At 46.8% G+C, this 18,918-nt stretch overlaps 1 protein-coding gene across 1 annotated transcript; it reads left to right on the top strand.

Moving 5' to 3' along the window:
- The first annotated feature begins 5,461 nt into the window (after positions 1-5,461).
- Positions 5,462-18,557, top strand: LOC148121814 (cytochrome P450 4F5-like). The gene is made up of 12 exons (XM_087907195.1): positions 5,462-5,659; positions 8,579-8,723; positions 10,155-10,208; positions 10,296-10,423; positions 11,755-11,876; positions 13,276-13,546; positions 13,867-13,933; positions 14,188-14,317; positions 17,254-17,387; positions 17,476-17,540; positions 17,674-17,756; positions 18,113-18,557. Exons 1-12 carry the CDS (start codon positions 5,462-5,464, stop codon positions 18,288-18,290), a joined length of 1,575 nt encoding a protein of 524 aa, XP_087763321.1. The 3' UTR covers positions 18,291-18,557.
- The last annotated feature ends 361 nt before the right edge of the window (positions 18,558-18,918 follow it).

Here is an 18,918-nt window from a genome sequence, read left to right on the forward strand (position 1 = left end):
CCCAGCTTCTCTTTTTTTTTCTAAAAGTGGAATATAATAAATATTTAGACTTGCAGGTGTTCTGGTATTCCAATTCATGTTGTACTCACTCCCTTCTCGTACTCCAACTTCTTTGCAATTTAAAAACCATTTTTAACCCATAAGTAACACACAAAGAAGCTTAATGTGTGGGTAACCACAGTGTGCTGAGCACTGCATAGAATAGATTTTTGTGCATTGTCTAGATATCATTGCTGCCAGAATATAAATAATGGCATGTCCTTAATCACAAACCTTTTTCCCTTGACCTTCCTTCCTTCCTTCCTTCCTTCCTTCCTTCCTTCCTTCCTTCCTTCCTTCCTTTCTCTCTCTCTCTCTCTCTCTCTCTCTCTCTCTCTCTCTCTCTTTCTTAAAAGATGTGTTTATTTAACTGGGAGGTGGTGGTGCAGGCCTTTCATCCCAGCACTTGGGAGGCAGAGGCAGGCAGATCTCTGTGAGCTAATTCCAGTCCTGAAAGGGCTTTGAGATTTTGCCCAAGGTCATGACGGTCAATGAATGAGTGGGGAGATACTGTTCTGTGGGTCCTTGATGCTGTGCCACAGCTGCCCATTTAGTTGTGAAAGTTCAGCCAGGCCGTCTGTATTGACTGTTGGGGGCATGTTGGTCTCCTTCTACTGGATAGAATGAGGACAAGTTCTAGTGTTCTGGGGGTCTGTTGTTCTCTAGTTCAGCGTACAAATACCTGAGAGACTGTGGGTGTGTTTGACTGTGTGTGAATTTAAGTGAAGACGGACTCTAAAAAGAAATCCCACACTAGCTCAGAATTGAGTATAATAAAGGGTTATTTATTTAGGGGTAGATTCACAGGTCACTGTCCTCTGCTTGAACAGGGAACAGCAACCAGTCCCGCAGTCAGTAGAGAGGGTAACCATGTACTTACATCGGCATTGGCGTTTATAAGATAGGAGGCCATGCCCAAGTGGGCGGGTAACTTAAAAGCTACTGGCTGTAGGAATTCCTACAGCATTTAAATGTGTAAGTATATGCATGTACATGTGCACTTCATTATGTACTAAATGTGCTTATACACAGTGTTGGTGTCTGAGCACGTGTGTGTGAATGAGTGTATTTATTAGAATCATTGAGTGATGAAATTGTCCACACAGCTGTGTTCATGGTGAGTGTCGTAGCTCTCTGCCCTAGTTCCCAAGCTCGACCCTTTTAGTTCAGGGATCACACTCCAGATTCTTGTGTCCTGATTACCAAGGAGGGATTTGATACTAGAGGGTAAATCACTTATTCAAGCCACACATAGTTGGTGAGTGGCAGAGCCCAGCCTTGACCTTGATCCCAAGCCAGACGGTCAGTGCTTTCCCAACAGTCTGCTGAGGGTCAGAGAATTCATGAGGGGTGCTTATAGTAGTGAGTTCCTTGACTGTGTGCCAAAGGACCCCAAGCATCATTCTGTCATGAAGAGAGTGCCAAATACATGCTCTTTGCTGACCATGTGTTAAGGGGTATTGTGAGCCTCCCCTTTCTCTGTTAAGTGTAGGAACTTGCTTGTAAATGCAAGAATGTACACTTTGGGCAGCAGGACTGACTTTCTGGACTTAATTGAACATTTTCTAAGGTAGCTCATCTCAGAGGGGAGCCATTCTGGCTGACTTTCATGATAGATAAATGACTGAGGATGAGCCTCTGTCCTTGATAGGGACTCTCTACAGGGATGCTCGGTCTTCCCTTTAACATACATGGTGGATGCAGAGGAAATTGTACTCCGTTTATGTGTGAACTCATCAGTCCAAGAAGTCATAGACTCAAGGAGAGAAGAATTTGGTTTCATCCCCGAATCCGTCAATGCTCTTCACAGAAACAGAAAAATCAATCTCTCTTTATCCTCCCTCTACCCCCTGTGAGTATGTGTGCCCAAGGAGGCCGAGGCACCAGATACCCAAAGGACGGAGTCTAATGCTCAGAGTATTGTGCTAAATTACGTTAGCCAGGGACTTAAAAAGACAAAACGCACAAGGCTACATACTTCCTGCCTTCAAGCAATCAGAGACAAGCACACGTGCCGACATATGTCCTGTCCACGTGTTACCAAGCAAACATCCTGTGCAACTGGAATAAGCAAATGCATTAACAGAAGCGAAAGCACGTGATTTGTTATTTTACGTGACCAACAGCCTCCAGCATTCCAGGAAGGCAAGTGGGGCTTACAGGTTAGAGGTGCTTTTTGTTTTATAGATCTCTCAAACAATTTAAACTCATAATATTAGCCACCACAATCAGAACATCCCATTCCGTTCTGCTTATAGTAATCTAGGGATTGTATATCACAGAATTTCAAACTCTTCCATGTTTTTTTAACAAACCAGCCCCAAATTGCTCCTAATGTGGTTAGATTATCACACTAGTGACCCCATTCCTCATATAGATTTCCTGTATTAGCTACTTTTCTCTTCTCACTGATAAAATACCTGGAAAAGCAAGTCAAGGAAGGAAGAGATTCTTTTTGCCCAAGGGTCCCGTCCATCATGGTGTAAACATATGGAGACATGAGTATGAGGCAGCTGGTCACATGATATCTTAAGTCAGGAAGCAAAGAGGTTATTTGTGGTATTTTGTTCATTTTCTTATTTTTATTTAGCCAGGGAACACAGTCCTGGTAATGAAGCGGCCCACATTCAGGGTGGTCATTCAACCCTTCTGAAAGACTCTCCTGGGCACCCCCAGAGGCCTGTTTCCGTGGTGATTCTAGATCCAGTCAAGACGACAGTGATGATTGACTATTGTGACTATTATATCAGTGTCTGTGTAATTTATCTGAAGATCAGATTTTGCTGTATGTCATACATTTATCTTATCATATGTAGCCCAGGTTTTCCTTGGTTCATATTCCTCTTGCGTCAATCTCCCTAATGGCCTGATTATAGGAGTAATCTTTTCTTATTTATAGCTTAATAAGTTAATTTTAGAAACTGACCCCTGTGATTATGGGGTTGGAAAGACCAAAGTCTGTATAACCCCAAAGCCTGGGTGGGGCTTCAGACAGGTGTGTTTTCAGGGCACACTTCTTCCTGACTGTGGAAGTCAGTGTTTGCTCTCAGGTTCTTCCAAGGATTCACAATGTCCTGAGGAGGTCATCAGTTTCTTCTGGTCTTGACCCCAGCAGCAGTATCAGTTTCTGTGTGTGGAAAGAGAAGTTGATTGAGACACAGTGTCATAGAAAACACTTAGAATTTTAAGCAGAGCAAGGAAAGAAGCAAGAATATACTCTTAGAAAATGAACAGGTGTGAGAGCTGAAGTTACGTTTTAAGTTTCCATTACTATGCCTAAGAAATCCATGAAACAAAAATGCCTCTGATCTGCAAGTCCCTTGCCCAAGGACAGGTAGTTCCTGAAATTCTGGAGACCACATGTGTTCACTCCCCTAAGCAAGTTTGCTTGACCCATCTGTACTGGATGTTCTTGATCATATGTGGCCGGGAGGATGTACATAGCAGGAAACATCGTAGCCTCTGATTGGGCCTAATGGGAAGTGCAATGAATTATGAGTTTTTCTGGTTAAGTCCTTGCCATACTTGATTCTGGGCCATTTCCCAGGAACCTGGATATGGACCAGGCCAGAGTCCATCCACCTGCCCAGTATTTAATTAGAACTTACTTCAAATTTGACTTTAAAGTGTGATAGTGGTCTTGTTCTCGCATTAACACTACCAAGTCCGGCAATCAAAAGGCCCCTTTGGTTTACCTAATTAATACATCCAATTAAAATTAAATATCTCATCCTAACATGGGGTTTCCCCCTTTCCCTTTATAAACCACCATTTGCCTATGGGCCACATCTGTCTTCTCTCTATCCAGAGGCAGCCCTTCATCTTCTGAGACAAATACCCCTGCTACTTTCCCCTTCTCCCTCATCCTCTGTCTCCTGTCTTTGTCTCCTACTCCCTGCTGTCTGTCCCTCTGGGGAAAATAAATCTCCTTTGTGCTGAGAACTCGGTCTTGGGGGTCCTGAACTGACCCTAACTTCTTACAGAAATAGTTGTGCAAAATGTTAGAACACGCACGTAGGTATAAAGTGCTGCTGAGGTTGAAAGTTTACTAGCAGAAAGGGGAACAGCGCTCTGTCAAGCTCCCTGGAAAGGAAGTCTTGAAGTTACTTTAGTCTGATCGTATCATGGACCACTAGACTCTGCTGTCCTTCACATCTGATTTTTGGGCCCTGACCTGACCCATCATCCTGGCCACTTACCAATTACCCTTTCTATGTATTGACTGTCATTATTCTCTTTACGTCCCGTTTTAGGGCCTAGAGCTAGCCCACCCAATGTTCTTTATGTCCTATTTGAGGGGGGAGCTGTTGGGGTCCCTCAATGGCCTTGTTTCCTCTCTAAGAAATAGGGAACGTGGCCCCGGGAGATTTCAGTGGCTGGTAAGTTCAGCGTACAGCAAATCCAGGGCAGTTTCTGAACAAAATGTGTATGCTCTAATGATAACGCTAAACTTCCATGCTAGGGAGATAGCGGATTCCTGACCGTCTTGCTTGCCTGCACGCCGCTTCAGCCTTTTTTGGTTTGACCCCTCTCCCCCCGCTTCTGCTTTCTCCTTAGACTCCAAGTGTGTTTTCCCAGCTAAGCCAGACAAGACAGCAAAACTGGTGATTTTGCAGCGGAAGGAGGACATGCTAGCTGCAAGAGCTGAGAACTAGAGTGGGGGCTCTATCTGTTGGAAGCTTGTTTGGGTTAAAAAGAACTAGATGCCCTCTCAGGAGGTTGGGTGGGGAATGTAGGAGAGACAGGAATGTAATGGCTTGTCCTGGTAAACAGAAGCCCACTTTTCAAGGTTTCTGAAGAATGCTGAGTATTTACTGGGTCAGAGTCCAGCCTAAAATGAGCCCAGACTGCTATCTCAGGTGTGTGTGCGTGTGTGCATGTGTGCGTGCGTGTGTGTGTGTGTGTGTGTGTGTGTGTGTGTGTGCTTGAAACCTGACCCTGCCCAAGTAGGAGGGAAGCAGCTGACCCCAAGAGGGGTGGATTCATTCAGTCCAACCATCTACACAGCTACTGCGGGTCAGAAACGGTATAAATAAATTCCAGAGGAGATAAGAGGAGGTCCTCCCGCACGAGCTGCTTCTGAGAGAAGGTACCAGGCTGGGGGCTGGCAGAGAGGGTCCTGACTGTGGGGGGAAAAAACAGCTCTATCACAACTTGGGTGGCTCCATGGAGCTAGCTGGGCCACCGAACCAGTGGTTTCTCGGCAACTGAACCTGAGGTCCGTTTTAGATACAGAACGGTTTCCCCCATTAGTCCCACCCAATCTTGTTCTACCTCAGCTCTTTTACTTGACTCTACCAGCAAGAATGCAAGTCCTCACTCCATTCCGACTGCTCTCCTAGCCCACAGAGTCACAGCCCACAGCTCTGGAGCTGCTCTCTTGGGCCCCGAGAATCTCACCTATGTTCATCTACCCTACAGGATGCAGTCATTGAGCCGATCCTGGCTGGGCGTGGACCCAGTGCTGGCCTCCCCCTGGCATCTTCTGCTGCTCTTCGGGGCTTCGTGGCTGGTGGCGAAAATTTTGGCCTGGGTTTACTCCTTCTATGAGAAATGCGCCCGCCTCAGATGCTTCCCTCAGGCCCCTAAGAGGAACTGGTTTTTGGGACACCTAGGCACGGTGGGAGTGGCAGGAGGATGGGTCGGGTTGGGTGGATATCTGATAATAAACTGACATGACGAATGGGGATCAGGGATCCGGGGGTAGAACAGCAGAGCTGTGAGGGAGCCCTTCTCTCCTCACTGTCCCAGCAAATTCTCTTCTAGCACCTCGCACCCCCATATTCTGAAGTCTTGCTTTCTTTGCTTTCCCAATCTAAACCTGCTTGGCATCATATCCCCACTGGGACTCGCGGTCTGAGGTCTCTCACCCTGATTTGTGCATGTCTGCCCTACTCGGGAGCTCCCAGAGTGGGCTGCACAGAGCAGGGACATCCCTGATCCGTTCACTTTCTGCTGTTGGATTTGAGGTGTCACTGTAGCATGTCCGAAGTCTGGCCTTTTCTTGATCCATGGCTGTCGATCGCAGGCCAGTGTCTGTACCTCTCTGTGCTGTTACTTCCCTATTGAAATGAGCTGTTTTCCCAACCTCCACCTACTGGGGCTCTGTGGGGCAGAAAAGAGATGCGTGCAGTCTCATTCCTCCAGCAGCTTGGACTTTGTCCTTTCTTGTTTTGTCTTTGGCTCTCAAGGTTTATCAGCTGACTCTAACGTCCGTTTTGGGTCAAAGCTGAGGAGTTTTTAAAAATTTGTTGTGCCAGAATGCAAAGGACCATTTTCTTTCCTTTTTATTAGGGACCACTCTGGCCTCTCACACAGACCTAAGCTTCTGGAAGGGGCTGCAACTCAACACCCTCCATCCACAGTGCCCCTTGCTCCGTGCTGCACTGGCTCCCTGTTGCGAGAGCCACACCTTGTGTTGGATGGATGTCACCTGTAAGGCTGCCACCACCAGTGCCATTGTCACCCCAACCCTCTTTCCTTCTAGCTCCTCTTGCCACTTCCTCTCATCACAGGTCACCTCAGGACCTCCTCCTTCCTCTCTACATCCCAATGTGCAATCTCTTTCCAGCCCCCCCTCTCAAAACCACCTTAAGTCCCACGCCCCTCAGCACTTGTGGTCTGAAGTTCTCGCCAATAAGGCTTTCTTTCATAGACATTGTGAAGTCTTCACCTCTGATGATCTCACCCCCACACATGTTTTCTGATGTGCTTTCCCATGTTTGCTCCTATCCATCCACTTCAGTATGATTCCTTCTGTACTGACCTCCCAACTGCTTACGCTGCGATCCCACGAGTCATTTTCATTCTCTGCCTGTTTTCCTCCTGCGGCTCCTCCTCCTGCCAACTTTGTGATTGCCAGATCCAGACCCTACCTGATCCATCTCTCCACAGCCTTCTACTCTACCAGGGAGGCCCCCTTCTTTCCAGGAATATCATTGTCACAGGCTTCAGGATGACACCCTCGTTTGTATCCCCCGGATCCCTGTCGTCTTTTTGTGTCTACTGCTGGCTCCGTCTTCTCCTGACATCAGTTTCCCTACCATTGTCCTCTCACCCCCCCCCACAAGCCTGCCTTCTTACCCAAGGGTCCAGCTCCTGACCTGCTCATCAGTTCCCTCCTTAGATGACTTCTATGTTTACATCTTTCCTGAGTAGGGAACCAAGCTTTGGAAGCCTTTAAGATTCTTTGCTGTGAAGCTGGGGAGATGCCTACTCAGAGCTGGTGTTAGTAGTCTGTGCTCTGTGGTCCAGGGACAAGTAAGAGAGAGAGCTGGGTGGAGTGAAATTAGCTGTGAGTTTACTGCTAATGGGAAGAGTGGAGAAAGTGGGGAGGGCATAAACAAGATGAATTGGAATTTGGAGATGACAAAGATCATATGGGAAGAATTCCACAGAGAAAAAGGGAGATACACAGACACACAGACACACAGACACAGACACAGACACAGACACACACACACACACACACACACACACACACACACATAGAGAGAGACAGAGACAGAGAGAGCAGAGACGGAGAGAAAGAAAGAGAGGAAAGCAGGGCATATTCTAGGTTGTTTCTCTATTACTGTAATAAAACATCATGACCAAAAGCAACATGGGGAGGGAAGGGTTTTTTCAGCTTAGATCGTTAATGGAAGTCAGGGCAGGAACTGAAGCAGGGCTATGGAGGAGTGTTGCATACTGGCTTGTTCCCTAGGCTCATGTTCGGCTGCTTTTCTTACACCTCTCAGGAACGCCTCTCCAACAGTTGCTCCACATATAGAAGGCTGGGCCCTCCAACATCAATCATTAATACAGAAAATGCCTGCAGACTTGCTTAGAGGGCAGTCTGCTAGAGGTGTTTATTCAGTTGGTGTTTCCTCTTCTCAGATGACTCTGGCTTGTGTCAAGTTGATAAAAACTGACAAGCCCAGGAAGTGAACAGATGAAGAATATGGAAGGAAGAAAAAAGGACACTTATAGTTAAGAAAAAATACACAGGCATACATTTAGATTTGGCTAATAATTTTCTCCTTTCAGTTACACATCAATTTTTCTGTCATCTACATATAGGATCTATCTTGTATCTATTTATATCATCTATGTATGTATGTATGTATGTATGTATGTATCATCTATCTATCATCTATCTGTCTATCTATCTATATACCTATTTATCTACAGTCATTCTTGGTTCATATATATTAGTCTGTACAACTGTGTATCATTTATTGTATGTATTTATGTATGTATGTATGTATGTATGTATGTATTCATCCATCCATCCACCCACCCACACACCCACCCATCCATCCATCGTCCATATTTAGATGACAAAACAGAGAGATGAGGAGAGTTACACATCAGAGAAAGGTATGTGTATAGAAACATGGATACACTAAGAGACACACGTAGTATACCCTGGTGGACTTAGCAAGAACCAAAGATGAATAACCCAAGTAGGAGGGTGAGAAGGGTGGAGTGTGGTGGGCACAGAGTAGGAGCATCTGGTACACCTGCCAGGACTAGCCTCCGCTTTCTTCATCCTCAGATCCAGAACAATGAGGAAGGCATGCAGATGGTGACTGAGATGGGCAAGGTCTTCCGAGATGTCCAACTCTGTTGGCTGGGACCCATCATCCCTGTGCTAAAGCTTGTTGACCCTGCATTCATTGCCCCCCTGCTCCATGCCCCAGGTATCTCTCCCAGGATCCCAACTCTTGGCCTCTTCTCTGTTTCTTATTTTGACTGGGGATGTAGCTAAGCGGTAGAACACTTGTCTACCAAGAGCAAGTTTTAGGTTCCATCACTAGAACTGGGAAGAAGACTCTCTTTTGTGAATGTTTATGTGTGTACATATGTGTATGCGGATGCACATGCATGTGTATAAGCATGTATGTGGAGGACAGAGGACAACCCTTCTTGTCATTTCTAGGACCACTGTCAACTTTGTCCCTCCCTAATGGGAGCTCACTAATGAAACTAGACTTGTTATCTAGTAAACCTCAGGGATCCTCCTTGTTTCTTCCTTCCCAACAGTGGCACCACCTTGCTGGCATTTTTACATGGGCTCTTGGAATGAAACTCAGATTCTTAATGCTTGCAAAGCAAGTATTTTACTGACTGAACTATCTCCTCATCCACAAGATTATGTCTGCCAGAGAAGTCTTTAGGTATATTTGATTCTAGATATCTTACAGTACAATCAGGAATTTTCGTCTTCTAGTTCTATTTTTCTCTTTGAGGACCTGATCTTCTTGTGTTCTAGTCATTCAACCACCAACAAAAATTCTGTGATTCTAGATAAAGTTATAGATAACCCACCCTGTTTATTCTGCTTAGTTCAATGAATCTTGGCTGTCCCAGCCACCTTAAAGGCAACTCAAAGATGGAGATGATTTGGGACAGAGATGGTATGCTCAGTACTGCAGGGGATGTCCGCTGGAGTCCAGATGGGCCAGCTGTGATTGGTTGGTCCTGGGGCTGCTTGATGGCTGGAGAGGGCAGAGGCACACGGCTCTGAGAACAGAGATGTCCTTAATTCTGAACACTTAATGCTTAGTGCGGCATGGGGAGAGAATAGAGGGGTCTGGGACATATCTAGGTTACATTCAGAACTCAAAAGGGAACATATTGCAGTGCCAATCTGGGATTATCTGAAGGGCACAATTAGGTCATGCCAGACTTTTACACACCAGTGTTGTGTCATGTCAGGGAATATCATGTGTGTTGTGTCTAGGACAGGATGTGATGACATGTGCCCTGTCATACATACCAGGATGTGTCAGAGAGCTGCCAATGACAATGTGTTCTAGGTCTTTGTAAAGGCCTGTAGAGTGCTGTGCTGAGCTCAGATATGGAAGACAGAATGGACCATGTAGCAGCCATGTGAAGGCATGCTAGGGCATGTTGTTCCCTGCCAGGATGACCTTTGCTCTTTCTGCTGCTGCAGTCTTGTCTGGTCTTGTCTCACCTCCTTCCTCTTCCCTGCTTTCTTTGTCCCTGTTCCCTTCCCACCTTCCTGTGTTTGGAGGGGAAATGGGGAGCCCTGGGGCTGGGAGTCCCCACCCTCTCCCAAAGTTCACCTTTCACCCTTTCCATGACCTGATTGTCTTCCTTCATGGCAGCTGCAGTGGCCCCCAAGGACATGACTTTCTATGGCTTCCTGAAGCCCTGGCTGGGTGAGTACCTCAAGGTGAGGGTCAGGGGACACCTTGGAGATCAGAGGAAGCTTCCACCTTTGCCCACTGCCATGATTTCCCTTCCAGGGGATGGGCTTTTCTTGAGTTCAGGTGACAAGTGGGCCCGCCATCGCCGCCTGCTGACACCCGCCTTCCACTTTGACATCCTGAAGCCCTATGTGAAAATTTTTAACAAGAGCGTGAACATCATGCACGTGAGTTCCTCAAACTCAGGGTCCCACAAAGAACACTGCAGAACAGGGAGTGACCTCATCCAGATGTAGTCTGAAGGTGTGTTTTTGCTGCATGGATGTGGGGATATCAGTTTTCCTCACCAAGCCTCAGTTTCCCCATCTTTAAAATGAGGATACTAATCTGAACTTAAAAGGTGATCAGAAGGACACCATGGAATCATGCTTCTAGCATGTAAACAGGGATCACAGAAGACCAGTGTCTACTTTCTTTTACAGAAGTTCTGGAAAGCCAACATGTTACTGTCGGGTTTTACACAGTAGGTCTTTCATTGACCTTCAGCAGGTCATGGTGACATGCTGTGGTATTCCCAGCACTGGGGAGGTGGAGGCAGAAGAATTGTGAGTTCAAGGTCCATCAGGTCTTGAGTATAGTTCAGTTCCAACTAGCTAGCCTCCCATAGGCAAGGCCCTGGTTTCTGTCAGCAGTATTGAGAAAAAAAATAATTTCACTGTTCTTGGTAGGGCAGTCAGGCCTTCCCCTTCATCCCTTATCATCCTTAGGGAATCATTGCTTTGCTAGAGTGGAGATACTGATTCATTCGAAGACAGATGAGGCAGAATGCTTGGTGGCTTTCCAAGCTACATTTTAGCATAGCGCATAGGGTCTTTTTCACAATGCTCTTGAGTGAAGAACAAGTTCTCAATTCAGTTCAGATTGAAGACCTGAGATGGGTCCCCCCTCCCCATGGAACTACTCTCCCAATTTCATTGCAAAGGCTGATGGTAGAGGAATTATGAATACTTAGGGCCATTTCTATAGTCACTTACCACTGTGCTAATGATGGTGATAACTACTGCTAACATTTATTGAGCATCTACTGTATGCCAGTTCTAGGATCTGTTGTCTGTTGTGATTTCTACACTGCTCTGAGGTAGAGGTGACTATGACAGTTACATGATAGATGGTAAATCCAAGGGTCACAGAGGTCAGGGAGCGAATCCAAGTCCCCCAGCCATAAGAGGGTGTGAGTGATGAGCAGACATTGAAGTATGGCTTGTGGGGCAACAAATACGTTCAAGTTGAAGGCTTGATTAGTAGCAACTGGAGAGTGCAGTAGCCTGACCAAGAAGGTGGTGGAGTTAACTGAAAGTTCTCGACTCCTAACTCTGCATCTCCATTTCCTACGGTCCCACCTTCTGTTCCCATCCAAGTCTGGCTTCTCTGGGGTCAGGTAGAACCTGAGGCAGAAGACCAAGAAGCTGGTTCCAGCAGAGAGGATGTCCTGATGTTGTGCTGGCTCATGGGTTCAAGGAGCCAAGGCTTAGCCTTGTCCTTGTCCTCTTCTCGACAGGTCAAGTGGAAGCGTCTTGCCACAGAAGGCAGTGCTCGTCTGGAAATGTTTGAGACCATCAGCCTCATGACGTTGGACAGTCTGCAGAAATGCCTCTTTGGCTTTGACAGCAACTGTCAAGAGTGAGTCCCTGTGCTGGGCCAGAAACCTGAACCGTGGATCAAGAGAGAAGGTTGGGGAGGAGGGGCTGGCAAGAGCAAGCAGAGGGAGCTCCCTGAAGGAGGTGGGTGACCACTGCCGTAGAAGGACACGGGAGAAGGAGACAGAGTAAGTGGTCCTTGCCCAGTTTCAATTATTTGGGTAAAGGCAAGGAGATGCGGATGAGTGGTACCTGAAATAGGCAATGAAGCCGTACCTTGGAAACAAGGTTGGAAGATGTGTTTGATTTGTTTTTGTGACGACATGGCTAAGAAAACATGTTTTATTTATTTGTTTGTTTATTTATTTATATTTTCGTTTTTCAAGACAGAGTTTCTCTGTAGCTTTAGAGCCCGTCCTGCTGTGTAGACCAGGCTGGGCTCAAACTCACAGAGGTCCATCTGCCTCTGCGTCCTGAGTGCTGGGACTAAAGGCGTGCACCATCAATGCCCGGCTAAGCAAAACATGTTAAGAAGGAAAGACAGTTTGTTCACTGGTATCAGTCCATTGTGGTGGGGAATGACAGGGCAAAGCAGCTCCCACCACGATGGCTGAGCTTCCTAATCTTTGCTTCTCAAACAGTGATTTGAAGCTGAACACACGGAGAGGTTTTTATCCCTTGTCTAGAAAACCCCTACCCCATGCAAATGTGTGTTTTTACTGATCTCAAAGATGGCTCTCAATCTTAGATAGATTACTGAGGTAACCATCACGGATAGTTCTAAAGTGCACACACCTTTTCTTTCTTAGCCTCTTCTCCCTTGCCCTTCCTCTTTTCCTTTCTCCTTTACCTTGCTTCCTTCCTTCACCCCTTTCTTTCTTGACAGCATCTCAATCTGTAGTTAGTTTGGCCTGGAACTCATTCTGTAGATGAAATTGAACTTGCACTTCCAATCCTCCTGCATCCACCTCCTACATGTTGGGATCACGGCCAAGAGTCACCATTTCCAGCTAGGGGCCAGATTTAAAGGTGTTGCCTAGCCAGAAGGGTGTGAACTCCATCCTGAGTTTTCCAGGTCATAAGAGAAGGTGTTTGTAAAGAGGGGAATCCTAGTTACAGTGAGCTCGGGCAATCTCATCAACAAAGGAGCTTCATGGAGATACAGGATGCAAGGAACCAGGAGAGGAGGGTCTGAGCCTGGGCAGAGTCACAGGAAACCAGGGGAGAAAAGCAGGAGCAGATGCCGAGTGAACGAGAAGAGGAAATGATGTCCATTTATGCCCTGGAAACCTGGGTCAGAGAGCTACTCGTGGGGAACAGGAAACAGAATTTGTGCTTTGTGGATGCCCTTTTCAGGATGGATTCTGGTCCTGGGACTCTGGCTGGAGCTTCTCTGGGGTTTTGTATTTGCTAAGTTGCTTCCTCTCTGGCCTGAACTGCAGGTCTCCCAGTGAATACATTGCTGCCATTTTGGAGCTCAGTTCTCTGGTAGCAAAAAAGTACCAGCAGCTCTCCCTGTATGTGGACTTCCTGTACTACCTCACTGCTGATGGGCGGCGCTTCCGCAAGGCCTGTGACCGGGTACACAACTTCACAGATGCTGTCATCAGGGAGAGACGCCGCACTCTCTCCAGCCAAAGTGTTGATGGGTTCCTGAAGTCCAAGACTAAATCCAAGATTTTGGACTTCATTGATGTGCTCTTTTTGGCCAAGGTGGGTTTATGTAGGTTACAGTGATGCTAATGTTCTTTGTTAGATAGAAAACGTTGCATTTGGTCAAAAGGATACTGAAGAGCCTTTGATGGCACTTGTAAAACAAAGGGCAGGTTAGAAAGAAATTCCACAGGAGTGCTTCTGTTGAACACTGTGTGGAAGGAGCAAACAACAGCGGGAAACCAAGGAGGGGAGCGTGGGGCAGGCTCTGGGGGAGACAAGGCAGGGTCCTGTGAGTACAGTGGCCATGAGCGCTGTGTCAGATCAGGCTCTGCAGCCCTGAGACATGGCAAGCATGGAGGGCCACGTTTTGTCTTCAGGATGAACACGGAAAGGAACTGTCTGATGAGGACATCCGGGCAGAGGCTGACACTTTCATGTTTGGAGGTGAGGATCCTCTACAAATACAGAGGAGGCAGCGATCAGTAAATCCAAGGGCCTCATGGAGGAGGCTCCATTATACCCTTGATTTCCTGTGAATCTGCACCAAGCATAGATACTCCTCTCCTGACTCCTTTTATCTAGTTTCTGTGTCTACTCATCTATTCCTTCCTATCCTCCGGGGGTGTTAATACCTGAGCACTGCCCACCCTGTGGTGCCAAGACGGCCAGAGATCTAGGTTTGCCTGTGTGCCCCTCAGGCCACGACACCACTGCCAGTGGGCTCTCCTGGACCCTGTACAACCTGGCGAGGCACCCGGAACACCAAGAGCGCTGCCGGCGGGAGGTGCGGGAGCTGCTGAGGGGCCGTGACCCTGAGGAGATTGAATGGTGAGCACAGGCCCATGTGGTCTCTGTTGTTGTTATTATAAGAATGAACCACCCATGCTGGGTGCTACAGGGTGGCCTGGAAGTCAGTATCTTAATGCCTCTACATTCAGGGATAACATGCCCTGTTTGAACACCTCTCCATCTAATTCATTAATTAATTAGTTTGCATACAGTGTGTTAGGGTTCATTATGGCATTTCAAACTTAATTTCTTTTTCTTGATTCTCATCCCCATCTCTAGTATGTTCTGTATGATCTGTTTTAAACTTTCTCCTCCCACTCCTTGCCTCTGTTCTACTTTCATGGTATCTGTCTCTTTAACATGAGTCTGATCCTATAGAAATCCTAGAATATATCCTTCGGGTCACACTGATATGTGTGTGTGTGTGTGTGTGTGTGTGTGTGTGTGTGTGTGTTTATGTATATATACATATATGTGTCTATACACACACACACATCAGTGATTGTAGATATCACTGAATCTCCCATCTGAATTCTATTTTGTCTGTAGTCTCTTAATATACAGAAATTATTTTCTCATTCATGTTGGTTTCTTCTTTATTCTTGCGTTTTCTACTCCGTATGTTTAAACATCCTTCCTGCTAGGTCATAAAAATATCACTTCCCTTCCTCCTGTCTGGGAAGGGGTTTGCCCAGTGGGGCTTGGAAAGCTGGCAGAGTTGCATTTCTTTTCTCTACTGTGCACACCGGCATTGCCAGTTGAAAAGAATGTGTTGCAACCCTCAAAATAACCAGAGGAAAGGATTTCGAATATTCCTACCACAAGGAAATGACCAATCTTTGAAGTGAGAGATACGCTAATTCACTTTAAAAGTTTAATGTTTTATGTGGGGGGAGAATCTGCCCTGTTTGGAGGAGACATTTTCCTCCCTTTTCTGAGACCGCTTCTCCCGAAGGTCTCAGTGGCTTCCAACTTGCTGTGTGGCTGAGGCTATCCTTGACTGTTCTAATCCTCCGGCCTCCAGCTCCTCACAGCTGCAATTCCACACCTGCTTGCTGTAGTACTTTTTGTCTGCTTATTGCTAGTTCTTGTTGAGCTCTCCTAACCTACCGATCCACTCCTCAGCCATGTGTGCAGTCTTCAGTCAACGCCTTATTTTCAGGTATCCATGTGCCCACCTCGTTCTGGATCCCACACGTCTCTTTTCATGTTCCTGTGGAGTAGCATAGTTTTTAAAAGTTATTCTCATTTTTGCTACTATGGTTATGTAATAGGTTTCAGTAAATGGTAGGTGGGCTTCTTAAAAAAATTTTTTTTTGGAGACGATCACACTATATAGCTCTAGCTGTCCTGCAGCTTACTATGTAGATCGGGGTGGCCTCCAACTTAGAAATCCCCCTGCCTCTGATTCCAGAGAGTTGGGATTCAGGTATGAGCCACCATTCATGGCTCCCTTTTTATGTTTAGATTGACTTGTTTTGTAAACTTTAACTCTTTTAATTAGAATAAGGTTTTCAGGTGGAGGCACAGTTTAGTTGTGGATACTGGACTAGTGTGTAAGTTCTGTGATGCCTACTGCGGAAAAGAAGGATTGGCATGTTCTTACAGTAAATAAATAGTAGAAAAAGGAAGGAAGGAAGAAGGAAGGAAGGAAGAAAGGAAGGAAGACAAAGCATGGAAGTAGGGAGGTTTCATTAAAAAGGGGAAGAAGTCAAAAGAGGGGAGTGGAGAGTGAATATAATCAAAATACACGTTGATGAAAATATCAACAAATCCTGAAAAGGAAACAACTCTGGCGAGAGTTTTATTGGATAATATTGAAAATGTTGATTATTTGGAAAACCCGACACATTTCTAATAATAGATCACTCTAGCCTTGAGTATGGAGTGCATGTATGTATTCCAGGCATCTCACAGCATGTCTTAGGGCTCCGTTGCTGGGAAGAGACACTGTGACTAAGGAAACACGTAGAAGAAAGTATTTCATTGGGCCTGCTTACAGCTTCAGGGGGCTGTGAGGATCACTACGGTGACGTGGTGCTGGAGAAGCAGCAGAGAGCTTACAGACAGCAGACAGAGGAAGAAAGAGAGGGAGGGAGAGAGAGAGAGAGAGAGAGAGAGAGAGACCGGGCCTGACATAGGCTTTTGAAACCTCAGAGTCCACCTTCAGTGACACATCTCCTTCACTAAGCCTGTATCCCCTAATGCTTCCCCAAACTGTTCACCAAATGGGGACTAAGCATACAAGCCTATGGGGCCATTCTCACTCACACGGCACCTTAAAGGATACTTTTCCTCTACTAAAAAATTAAATTATGTTCATTCATTCATTCATGTACTTATCTATTTGTGTGTGTGTCTGCACGCACATGTGGCAGACAATTGGGTTACAGTTCTTTTTGCTATCATATGTGCCCTGGGGGTTGACCTTATGTAATCAAGGCTTGGCGGCAGGTTCTTTTACCATTTGAGCTGTCTCACCAGCCCAGGAATATTTATCTCTGCTTTTGTTCTTTCACGATATAATTTTTTTAATGCAGCATTTCCTGTAGCCTAGGCTGGCCTCTGACTCCTGATCCTCCTGCCTCCACTTTCTGAGGCTAAGTGCCACCTCACCAAGGTCAGTGAATAAAATTTTTAAAGCTTTTGATATCTTTTGAAGGGTGTGTTTCCTTGTAAACATTTCTAATGCCAGGTTAAGCTTTCTTCTTGTATTTTTGTGGTTTTCAGTTTTAAGGCTTACTCTTCAGTTTAGAGCCATTCTTGGTAGCTGATAATCTCAGAATTTGGAAGGCAGAGGCGGGAGAATCAGGTCATTCTTCCTTGCTTGAGATGTTGGTTAACAATCAAAATAACAAATAGACATCTTTGATACGTCTGACTGAAGAAGTTGAAGGTTGTTAGTATCCCTGGATGGTAGTGAGGCTGAGTGGGGCTCTGTTTTGCTCACGGTTAATTGTGTCGTGGTTCCTCAGGGACGACCTGGCCCAGCTGCCCTTCCTGACCATGTGCATCAAGGAGAGTCTGCGGCTGCATCCTCCCGGCACAGACCTAGTTCGGGGCTGCATTCAGGACATTGTGTTGCCGGATGGCCGAGTCATCCCCAAAGGTGCCCACACAAATTGGGCAGAGGCCCCCTGGGTTGATGGGTTCCTAGAGGTAGCACAGACCTGGTACTGACTGTTTTCTACCCAAAGGCAGTGCATGTGTCATCAGCATTTTCGGAGTTCATCACAATCCTTCAGTCTGGCCAGACCCGGAGGTGAGGCTCCTCCCTTCTTCTCTAGGACTTGGGAAGGGTTCTACTCGGAACCAAGCCATTCTCCTGTCTTCGCTTCCTTCTTTTCTGAGCTGGACAGACAGGACCCATCAGATTAGTTTTGCTTGACCCGCAGGTCTATGACCCCTTCCGCTTTGACCCAGAAAACCCTCAGAAGAGATCACCTCTGGCTTTTATTCCCTTTTCTGCCGGGCCCAGGTGAGGCTAGAGGGCTTGGGGTGAAGGGGAAGCATCTGAACATGATTGGGGGGAAGTTGAAGAGGATGGAATGGTCGGGTTTTGGGTCTCCTTCCCATCCTTTGCACAAGGTATGCCACTGGGGTTGGAAGGTGAAGGGTGGCTGCTCAGTGCTCAGAGCCCTGCCCTGGTCTGAATTGGGCGCCGCGGCTGAGCCAGGCTCCTGGGATGCGGATGCACAAGCGATTTCCCAGGCGTGTCACAGTCCTTCCTGCCCTTCATGCTGACCAGGCGCGGCGGGGGCCAGATCAGGTTGGGTCCGAGGACGCCTGTCTTGGTCCCGGTGCAGTCAGAGTTCCCATCCCGCCCTCCCGCAGGAACTGCATAGGACAGACTTTTGCCATGAGCGAGATGAAGGTGGCGCTGGCTCTCACACTGCTGCGCTTCCGCCTCCTGCCTGACGACAAGGAGCCGCGCAGGCAGCCGGAGCTGATCCTGCGCGCTGAGGGCGGGCTGTGGTTGCGGGTGGAGCGGCTGAGCACGGGCACGAAGTGACCCCACACCTGGCCTGGAACCTCCTCACCCACCCGCCTACCTCTGTGGATCCCAGAATAAACAGTCTCACTGAGTGCCAGCAGGGACTCTAGAGGAAAACACAGTTCCCGTTGGTGTGTTGGGGAGAGGCTGGGTTGGTGTATTTGATCCAAACCCCCTCTGCCTTTGTTCACCATTGACGTTCTAGGCTGGGCTGATGAGAGTTCTTCTCAAGCTCAAGCATAGGGTTTTATTAAAAATAATTTTTTATTTACTCTTTGACAATTCGATACGTGTTTATAGTGTATTTTGATTACATTCCTCTCCAGTTCCCTCTCTCACCCTCCTCTTGGTTTCCCTCTCTGGAGCCCTTCCCAAGCCCCTACCTTCCTGCCATGCCTGGTAACATCAAACCTGCAACAACAGCACCCAGGAGAGAGAAGCCAGGGGATCTGAAGCTGAGGCCATCGTCTACTCTCATATACATACCTAAAAAAAAAAAAAAGAAAAACTCTCTCTTACACACACACACACACACACACACAGAGCAAATATATACACACAAAACTCACCTCTCTCTCTCTCTCTCTCTCTCTCTCTCTCTCACACACACACACACACACACACATACAGCAAATATATACACACA

Source organism: Myodes glareolus, chromosome 6 (assembly GCF_982192425.1).
Source record: "Myodes glareolus chromosome 6, mMyoGla1.1, whole genome shotgun sequence".
Classification (NCBI taxonomy): domain Eukaryota; kingdom Metazoa; phylum Chordata; class Mammalia; order Rodentia; family Cricetidae; genus Myodes; species Myodes glareolus.

Coding starts and splice junctions, on each gene's coding strand:
- LOC148121814 (XM_087907195.1), top strand. CDS start 5,462: ATGCAGTCATTGAGCCGATCCTGGCTGGGCGTGGACCCAGTGCTGGCC. Junction 11,877..13,275: donor TTTGACAGCAACTGTCAAGA/GTGAGTCCCTGT, acceptor CCTGAACTGCAG/GTCTCCCAGTGAATACATTG. Junction 13,934..14,187: donor TGACACTTTCATGTTTGGAG/GTGAGGATCCTC, acceptor TGTGCCCCTCAG/GCCACGACACCACTGCCAGT.